Consider the following 9906-nt stretch of genomic DNA (forward strand, 5'->3'; position numbering starts at 1 on the left):
TTTGTATTTTCCGGTCGGTAAAATAAAGATAAAAACAAACGTTGTGTTTTTTTTAAGATACGCTCTCACATCAGACAGATTCATGTTATCATTTGTTTTATTTATTATTTCCTGTTCACATTTTTGTTGTGTCCATGTTGCCATGGCAACCGAGTCTACTACAGTCAGCGGTAGCTCATAGCATGTGATGCTAGCTGCTTCATCAAACACGTCATTCAGTATATGGATGTTATATCGATCGAACAGTTATTGATCTGAACAGTGAACGGCTCAGAGTGAAGGAGCGTCACCCGGAAACTGTGAGTGTTGTTTCACTGTTAGCTAACGAGGCTAACAGTTAGCAGTGCTAGCAGAAGCTAAGAACAGAACAGAGGTAACAGGTGAGATGACAGTGCTGCAGGTGATGACAGGCGGCAGACTTTAATATCAACAACAACAATAATAATAATAATAATAATAATAATAATAATAATAATAATACAGCTGTCACATGAGGAGGATTTATGAAGGAGAAACTTTTAGATTTGATGGTAAATCTGACAATCGAGGGTCTAAAGACAGAAGATGTGTTCACTGTACACACTATAAAGCTCATTGAGGCAATGTGATTGTGATTCTGGGCTATAAAATGAAACTGATTTGATTTGATTTGACATACAGAGAGAGAGAAGGTGAAATGAAGAGAGGCCTTCACAGGTCCACATGTTGGCCCACATGCTGGCCCACATGTTCCACATGTTGGTCCACATGTTGGTCCACATGTTGGTCCACATGTTCCACATGTTGGTCCACATGTTGGTCCAAATGTTGGCCCACATGTTGGCCCACATGTTGGCCCACATGTTCCACATGTGGGCCCACATGTTGTTCCACATGTTGGTCCACATGTTGTTCCACATGTTGGCCCACATGTTGGTCCACATGTTGGCCCACATGTTGGTCCAAATGTTGTTCCACATGTTGGTCCACATGTTGTTCCACATGTTCAACATATTGGTCCGAATGTTGGTCCACATGTTGGCCCAAATGTTCCACATGTTGGACCACATGTTGGTCCACATGCTGGCCCACATGTTGGCCCACATGTTGGTCCACATGTTGGCCCACATGTTGGTCCACATGTTGGTCCACATGTTGGCCCACATGTTGGTCCACATGTTGTTCCACATGTTGGCCCACATGTTGGTCCACATGTTGGCCCACATGTTCCACATGTTGGTCCACATGTTGGTCCAAATGTTGTTCCACATGTTGGTCCACATGTTGTTCCACATGTTCAACATATTGGTCCGAATGTTGGTCCACATGTTCCACATGTTGGCCCACATGTTGTTCCACATGTTGGTCCACATGTTGTTCCACATGTTGGCCCACATGTTGGTCCACATGTTGGCCCACATGTTGGTCCACATGTTGGCCCACATGTTGGTCCACATGTTGGCCCACATGTTCCACATGTTGGTCCACATGTTGGTCCACATGTTGTTCCACATGTTGGCCCACATGTTGGTCCACATGTTCAACATATTGGTCCGAATGTTGGTCCACATGTTGGCCCAAATGTTCCACATGTTGGACCACATGTTGGTCCACATGCTGGCCCACATGTTGGACCACATGTTGGACCACATGTTCGAGAAGGTAATGGCTGCAGCCTGCGGGAAGGCCTTGAAGCCACAGTGGAGAGAGGCTATGTACAGTGCCGTGTTATAAAATCCTGCAACGTTGAAAATAAGGAGCCGTTCTCTCGTTCAGACGAAGTCCTGGGATTTTGTTGTGTCTACTGCATCAAACCAGAGGCCCCTTACTACGGTTCGGGGTCAACAGCTTGGAAGTTAACAGAGAAAAGTCAGAGAGGAAGTTGGACTACCTGCCAAGTTATGAAAATATGTGTCTGTTACTTGATTACAGCGGTCTGTTGTACTTTACTAATAGGTATTCCTCATGGTTTGTCCTTTCAAGGGCTGAGTGGAAGTTCTCTGTGTACATGTATGCAGTAATACTAGTAAACAATACCTGTTACTGGACCTGTGTGTGCTTTTATTACCCCCATGACGTCCACTTGAATATGAAAAGGAGTCATTGTAGGAATAGTGATATAGAGAGCAAGTAGAGAGGCAAATAATGATGTAGGCCTATTATATTACAAAATATATATGCATTTGTCTTTTTTTGGCTGATCTAATTATAGATTTTCCATTTAGTTTAATAGATGACAACATTTATGTACGTTAAAAAGAAAATTACGAAGTCCTACAGTTCGCAGGTGTCGTAAATGCAGCAAGTTTCATAGAAGTCCGAAATCCCCACTGTCCTGAACGAAGTACGATTAAGGTACTGGATGTGGGCGGGACTGGACCGTCCAACCCGCCGTCCTGCGTGTCGCAGCCGTTAGTACTTGAGTGTCCTGATCTGTTAACAGTTGTACTTGCTCTTGTTCTGGTGCAGGTGGAGGATTTATTCATCGTCTGTTGTCTCTTCAGTTTTATGTTCATGTGCTGACTCCTCCAGCAGAGGGCGCTGTTAGCTTAGCTTTAACCTCAGGAATATAAACTTGCAAAGAAATGTGCACGCCAGAGACTGATCACATGACTTTCAGCTTCAGGTGAATGAACCTTTTATTTCTTCTCATTTAAGGTCATCAGGTAAAAACTTCAAACATTTGTTGATCTGTTTTTTTTTTGTTTTTTTTATGATTTTACATTTAAATGACATAAAAACTAATTTTCAGCTATTTAGAGTTTGATGTCAGATGAAAATGAAACTGAATCCATGATTATTTACTGTTTGAAGCGTCACGTAGGATCTGAAAAATGTATCATTATATTATTTATGTTCAAATGAATAATGATCAATAAGAACAATCAGGTGATTAATCAATAATATAAACGGCTATTACTGGCTGATGATGGAGCTGAATGATGTTTTCTCTTCAGTCCAGGTGAGCTCTCCTGCAGCTCCAACATGGCGTCTGATGCGTCGCCTCCAGGTGACGATGAGGTGAAGGTGAAGGTGAGGAGGAGGAGGGAGGTTCAGGCTGTGGACATCGAAGAGTTAACGTCTGCTGGTCACAGAGCTCTGCAGGAGGGACGGACTGAGCGCGCCCTGAGCTGCTTCAACGACGCACTGAAAGCTGCACGACAGGTAAGGTCAAAGGTCACCAACAGGTGAGACTGATTAGGTCAAGTAGGGAATCCAGTCCTGCTCTCACCATCGGTCCTGACTGATCAGATCACAGTGTTCAGCTCTGAGTCTGTCACGTTACTGCTACATTAACCTGCGTCTGAGTGACCACCTGTGATGTGATGTCACTTCCTGCTCTGTATGAAACCAACCCGCCCATCATTGAGACAAACAGACTCCATGTTTCTACTCAAAGACAGAAAGAAGTTCATGTGGAACATTTGCTGAATTTACAAGAAGGAACAAATAAGTCAGAATGAGTCAGAGACAGAGTTTCACACAGTTTATAAAGTGTCTCCAACTCAACAACAAGAAGGAACGTACAAGGAACGTACTGACAGTTGTCCAGGAGTGTTCAGGTCACTCAGGACAGATGTTGACAGCAGGTGTGGACCGGGCCAAAGGTTATGAACAGTAACAGTAAAAGGAACAGGAGCAGTACTCGTAGTGAAAGTAATTAAGTAATTAAGTAGTAGCAGGAGTTGATTTCCCATGATGCTCTGCTCCTCAGCTGCAGGACTCTCGGGTCCTCCGGGCCTGTTCATTTAACCTCGGTGCAGCCTTCGTGGACACGGGCCGTCCTCACAAAGGTCTGGACTTCCTGCGTCGGGCCCAGCCTGGTCCGAAGGCCGACCGGCTCCCGGACCTCCAGTTCAACCTGGCCCTGGCCCACAATGCACTGGGGCAGAGCCGAGAGGCTGCCACCTACTTCCTGCAGGCTGCTCAGCTGTACAGATCGCAGGGAGACGGACGCAGTGAGGGCGACGCCTGCATGGAGATGAGCCGCTGCTACAGCAGAGTACAGGTCAGAACCAGGACCAGGACCAGAACCTGAGCTATGGCCAGGACCAAGACCAGAACCTGAGCCAGGGCCAGGACCAGAACCAGGACCAGAACCTGAGCTAGTGTCAGAACCAGGACCAGAACTTGGGCTAGGGCCAGAACCAAGATCAGAACCTGAGCCAGGGCCAGAACCAGGACCAGAATCAGAGCTACAGTCAGACCTAGATTCAAAGCCTGAACCAGGTCCAGAGCTGAAGCAGGTTGTGTGTGTGTTGCAGGACTGGTCTCTGGCGGTTCAGGGTTTCCTGCGGGCTGCTGAAAGTTACAAAGTGGCGACCATGTTGGATTCTGCAGCCGGCGCCCTCAAAGAGGCAGGAAGTCACATGATCCAATCAGATCAGTTCAGCCATGATGACATCATTGCCATACTGACAGAGTGTCTGAGTTTGACGGACAGGATCGCAGACCCGAGGATTCTGGGTAATGCTGATTGATTGATTGATTGATTGATTGATTGATTGATTGATTGATCGATTGATCGATTGATCGATCGTCTGCCGCTCTGTTCCAGGTGAGTTGTACCTGTCAGTGGGCGTGTCTTACTGCCGGCTCAGGTGTTTCCAGGAGGCGGTGCCGTGTCTCCAGCAGGCTCTGGAGCCCTCGGCTCAGCAGCCCCCCCTGCTGGCCAAAGTGCTGCAAAACCTGGGAGCTGCTCTGAACTCTGTGGGCCGGTTCACACCTGCTGTGGGCTACCACAGGCTGGCTGCTGGACTCTACGGTCAGACACACTGATCACCTGACGATCAATCACACTGATCACCTGACGATCAATCACACTGAACACCTGACGATCAATCACACTGAACACCTGACGATCAATCACACTGATCACCTGACGATCAATCACACTGATCACCTGTGTGTGTGTGTGTGTGTGAGTGTATGTGAGTTTGTGTGTGTGTATGTGTGTGTGTGTGTGTGTTTGTGTATGCGTGTGTGTGTATGCGTGTGTGTGTGCAGGCTCTCTGGGTTGCCGTGGTAACCAGGCTCGGTGTTTCAGTAACCTGGCGTTTGCCTTCAGTCAGCTGGGTGATGAAGAGGAGGCAGCAGAGAGCTTCATCATCGCTCTGCAGGGATTCAGAGACACAGGTAACATCAAAGTCCAGAAATATGTATGATGTATGACATACCTGTCTATACCTGTCTGTACCTGTCTGTCTATGCCTGTCTGTACCTGTCTGTCTGTACCTACCTGTCTGCAGAGGACCACCTGGCTCAGGTTCAGGTGTGTGAGTCGTTAGCTGAGTGTTACCTGAAGCAGAGGAAGCAGCAGAAAGCCATTGAGCTCTACAAACAGGCTCTGACTGCTCTGTCCCACTGCCAGGTAACAGCACCTGTGGAGGGGTCAGAGGTCACACCACAAAACAGTCAAGTTCAGCCAATCAGATTTCACATCATTCTGACCAATAACAGCTCATGTTGATTCACTTCAGGACAGTTCTGGTTCTGTTCGAGATCGTCTGGTGGAGCGTCTGACTGCAGCTCTACAGCAGAGTGTCAGTCTGCAGGTGTACTACATCACACCTACCACGACACTACATCACACCTACCACGACACTACATCACACCTACCAGGACACTACATCACACCTACCAGGACACTACATCACACCTACCACGACACTACATCACACCTACCATGACACGACATCACACCTACCATGACACGACATCACACCAGATTCCTTCAAACCACAACACAGCACACTTCACACCTTCTATTGTTCTACCTGGTAACGTTTCTTATCAACAGTCTGACTTGTACATTCCTTTGTCACCTCATTGATTGGCTGTCCTTTTTCCACATTCAGAGGCCACGCCTCTTCAGACCATGCCCACCAAGACCACACCCACACAGTCAACCTGCAACCAGGTAACAGCCAATCAGCTGTCAGTAGCCCCATTCACACTGCCGTTTGCATGCGGGGATCCTGCGCCAATTCTCCGCATCCGCCTCGGTGTGAAATTTTCAGATGCGGCGAGGGGTGAATATTCGCTGCGCCTCTGATGCTCCTCCGGAGGTATCAGAGGCGCATTATTGGCGAACCGAACCAGTGTGAACAGATAAGCCGGAGCTGCGGATCGGGTGGATCGGTCTGATGGTGTTGATACTATATATAACTGTACAGGTCCTTCACTCAACAAAATATAGAGAAATGTCCCACAAAGCAGCGTTACAGGACCAAACAACAGTAACGTAGTAACTGGTCGTGTCTTTGGCAACGTATATGAGGAAAAAAATACTGCAGCTATACGTGGAGAAGTGCCTGTCAGCCTGTCGATCCGACCGACTCTTCGTCACATTTCTACACGAAAAACAGCGTCTGTCCCCGGCAGAAAACTTTAACTCACCAAGTGTTTGTTACGGTGAAAAAAATCACTGCGACGGTCAACCCTCCACCGAGACTTCAGTTAACTTTACCCCAGAAATCAGCCTCCCTCCCCGCAAGTGACAGAGTCAGACAGCGTCCAGTTTACTGATGGTGATTATGTAATTAAGTAATTAAGAGAAAAAACTTAACTTTGTCACTTTCCAGGATGTTTGGTGCAAGGGTGTCACGATTTTGATTAAAAATCGTGATTTTAAATCGAAATCGATCGAAATTAATTCACAATCTCGAACTTCGAATTAAAAAACAGAATTGTCGATGCTGCCACGCCCCCACGTCACGCCCGGTCGGGGAAAAACACACACGTGTTGAAGTGCTGCGAGTCAACCTCCTCTAACTTAGCTACTAGCTGAGCCAGTAGCTATTAGCTGCAGCCAGTCAAACGACAGCATGGTGTTACACCGTTCCTGTTCGGCTCCCGGACCGTGGTCGGGAAGCTCAGGGGAGATGATTTCCTCCAGGGCCGAGGGTTTCTGTTTACCTTCGGGGTGAACCCCCTTTCACCTGTTAAGCTGGTGGGGAAATAATACCAGGGAGCTCTGCTGTATCTGAGGAGCCGTCGCCTTTATTCAGCCAGACTGCAGCCTGTGTTGAACACTTTATTGCTGCTGCTGCTGCTGCTCCTTTCTTCTCCTTCCTCTCCCATTCATTCACTGTCCGCACGCTCCCTCACTCTCGCTCGCCCACTCACACCTTACACACCTTACGCACACACACCTCACGCACCGCCCTACTCCTGAAAGGGGCTACGCCACTTGGCAACTGCAGATGCGGAGACCCATCGACAGAACGTGAACCCCTCCTCTATTGTTTTATTTTTTTGTTGTGAACTTGAATCATCTTCGGTGAAGAAGACTGCAGTTACAAAGAGAAACTAGATGGCAGGTTATTTTGTTTAAGTTTCCAATTGACTGAAGATATAAGTTATTGTTACATTATGTGTAAGTGTTTTAAATGTGACAATGTAGTGTGGTACATTGTGAACAAAGGTCAGATATTATATTGCACAAAAGTCTAGTCTAAAAATGGCAGCAACCTGTGCTTTAAAAGAAATATATGTAAAAATCGAGAATCGAATCGAACCTTAGAATCGAAAATGTGATCGAATTGAGGATTTGGAGAATCCTGACACCCCTAGTTTGGTGGGTCAGGATCTCCATCACAACACATTATAACAGCATCCATATGATTATAAACAGTCAGTGTGTACATGTTTAGATTAACAGGAGGACACCGGGGAAACGCGCTGAAAAAAAAAAAACACGTCATCACCATGACGCGTATCGTCACGCCTCTTTTGGAGCCGCAGCGCTGGCTTGCTGAGTGAATTACACTCTGGTTAGTCTCCTACGCCGGAGCTGCTCGGCTCTGTGTGAACAACCAACAGCGGAGAATTGGCGAACCGGCGCTGCGGCGATAATGGCGTGTGTGAAAAGGGCTGGTGTCACTGAGCCACAACTGAACCAGAGTGGAACATCATCAAAGCAATTCATCCACTGCTGATCTTTACAGGATGAGTGACATTACACAGAGTCCAGGCAGAGCGTCCAACCAGCAACCAGACAATCAGAGGGGGGAGGGGCAAGGTGAGTCCCACATGTTCCAGGTAGAAACAGGCGGAGTCAGACTGTAGAGTGACTCTGAGTGACTGTGGCTGGGTTCCAATTCAGGGTCTGCATCCTCTGAAGGAATCGGCCTTTGCGGCCCTCGAAGGCGAGTCCTTCGGAGAGACCGTCGAAGGCCTCGTCCACCGTTGTTAAATGGGACGGTCCAGCCTTCGGAGCATTTCCTGGTTGCGTCACCAGATGTTCCCGCCCCTTACCCTTACGTCACGATTTCTGCCGCGCAGGCCCGCGAAAGTGACGATGTACACCACTTGATGTCGCCATTTTCCTTCTTTCTTTCTTCTGTTTCGGGCGCACAAAGGATCATGGGATATGGGAGGCCGCGAAGGATAGTAGCAGTGCATCCTCCAAAAAGAGGGAAATGAAGGCTGCATTTGAAGGAGCCTTCCAATTGGGACGGCCTTCACGCAGCGTTGTGACGTAGTTGGCCTTTGAATGCGCCCTTCAAAGGATGCAGCCCCTGAACTGGAACACAGCCAGTAAAAGACATGGAATAAGAGCCGTCCACCTGTGATGAGACCAGGTGTGATGACACTAACAGTCGGTGTGTTAGCAGGATCAGAGCAGGTGGCAGCAGGAAGACAGGAAGCAGCAGATCATGCTGGGTCAGGAGGGGGCGGAGCCACTGAGGCACCTGAGTACATGAGCATGGCACCTGGACGTCACAGGTAACACACAGTAATAGTTGTTGATAAATCAGTTGTATTGATTTGATACTTGCAGATTCTCTGAGGTTTGTTAACATTAACCACTCTGTGTTCCCAGTTCACACCTGTCACACCTGTCGGACCGGCAGCAGCACTGTGAGTCACCTAACACACCTGAGTTCTCCTGTATTAACACAGTGTGAGGTGATGCTGTACCTGTGTGTGTTCTCAGGTGAGTGGTGGTCGGACAGAGTGAACCCTCACACTGACAGGTAACTGATGCCTGTCAATCAAATCAAAATGAACTTGATTTATAAATACAGATTAAAAAAACAATGACTCAGCAGCTGTGGTGAGCTCCGTCCTGATTGGTCGTTGTTTCCTTTTAGTGAAACTGCATTGGTCCAGGAGGCAGAGGCTCCACCCACCACACCAGATGACATCAGTGAGACTACGCCTGCAGCCAGGTGGAGGTCTCGGTTCTGTTCACTTATGTAGACTCACCTGCTGATCGCATTATTGATCGTGTATTGATTATAGACTGATCATCAGTAAACACGCGTCACACATTTCTTTATTTTAACAACTTTTTGTTTGTTTTTTGTTCGGCTGCTCCGGAAACATCACACCAGCTACTGTTGCCGTGGTAACTACAGGTACCGCCCAATCAACTCTGACTTTAAAGATCGATCAATCAATCAACAAACGTTGTTCCTCTCTGTCAGTCAGACTGAATCTGCAGGTTTCACTTCATCATCAATACATGAACAGTCTTTTATATAAATGTGACATGTTTATTAAATATATGTTCATTAAATGTGTTTATTAAATATGTGTTCATTAAATATGTTTATTAAATATGTGTTTATTAAATATATGTTCATTAAATGTGTTTATTAAATATGTGTTTATTAAATATATGTTCATTAAATGTGTTTATTAAATATGTGTTCATTAAATATGTTTATTAAATATGTTTATTAAATATATGTTCATTAAATATGTGTTTATTAAATATATGTTCATTAAATATGTGTTCATTAAATATGTTTATTAAATGTGTTCATTAAATATGTGTTCATTAAATATATGTTCATTAAATATGTGTTCATTAAATATATGTTTATTAAATATATGTTCGTTAAATATGTGTTTATTAAATATATGTTTGTTAAATATGTGTTCATTAAATATGTGTTTGTTACATATGTGTTTATT

At 46.1% G+C, this 9906-nt stretch overlaps 1 protein-coding gene across 10 annotated transcripts; it reads left to right on the forward strand.

Annotated features, from left to right (window-relative positions):
• The first annotated feature begins 150 nt into the window (after positions 1 to 150).
• Positions 151 to 9505, forward strand: ttc24 (tetratricopeptide repeat domain 24). Of its 10 annotated transcripts, none has more exons than XM_084357788.1 (16): positions 151 to 380; positions 2449 to 2605; positions 2937 to 3144; positions 3695 to 3988; positions 4245 to 4446; positions 4538 to 4744; positions 4987 to 5115; positions 5229 to 5350; positions 5460 to 5534; positions 5838 to 5899; positions 7929 to 8002; positions 8595 to 8709; positions 8807 to 8844; positions 8921 to 8960; positions 9078 to 9161; positions 9321 to 9505. In XM_084357788.1, exons 2-16 carry the CDS (start codon positions 2565 to 2567, stop codon positions 9469 to 9471), a joined length of 1842 nt encoding a protein of 613 aa, XP_084213914.1. In that variant the 5' UTR covers positions 151 to 380; positions 2449 to 2564; the 3' UTR covers positions 9472 to 9505. The 10 variants fall into 10 exon arrangements, with proteins under 10 accessions (XP_084213914.1, XP_084213917.1, XP_084213916.1 ...); XM_084357791.1 differs by having other exon boundaries at positions 2484 to 2605; XM_084357790.1 differs by having other exon boundaries at positions 151 to 299.
• Positions 9506 to 9906: the final 401 nt, after the last annotated feature.

Source organism: Pagrus pagrus (genome assembly GCF_965226575.1).
Source record: "Pagrus pagrus genome assembly, chromosome: 7".
NCBI classification, from domain to species: Eukaryota; Metazoa; Chordata; class Actinopteri; order Spariformes; family Sparidae; genus Pagrus; species Pagrus pagrus.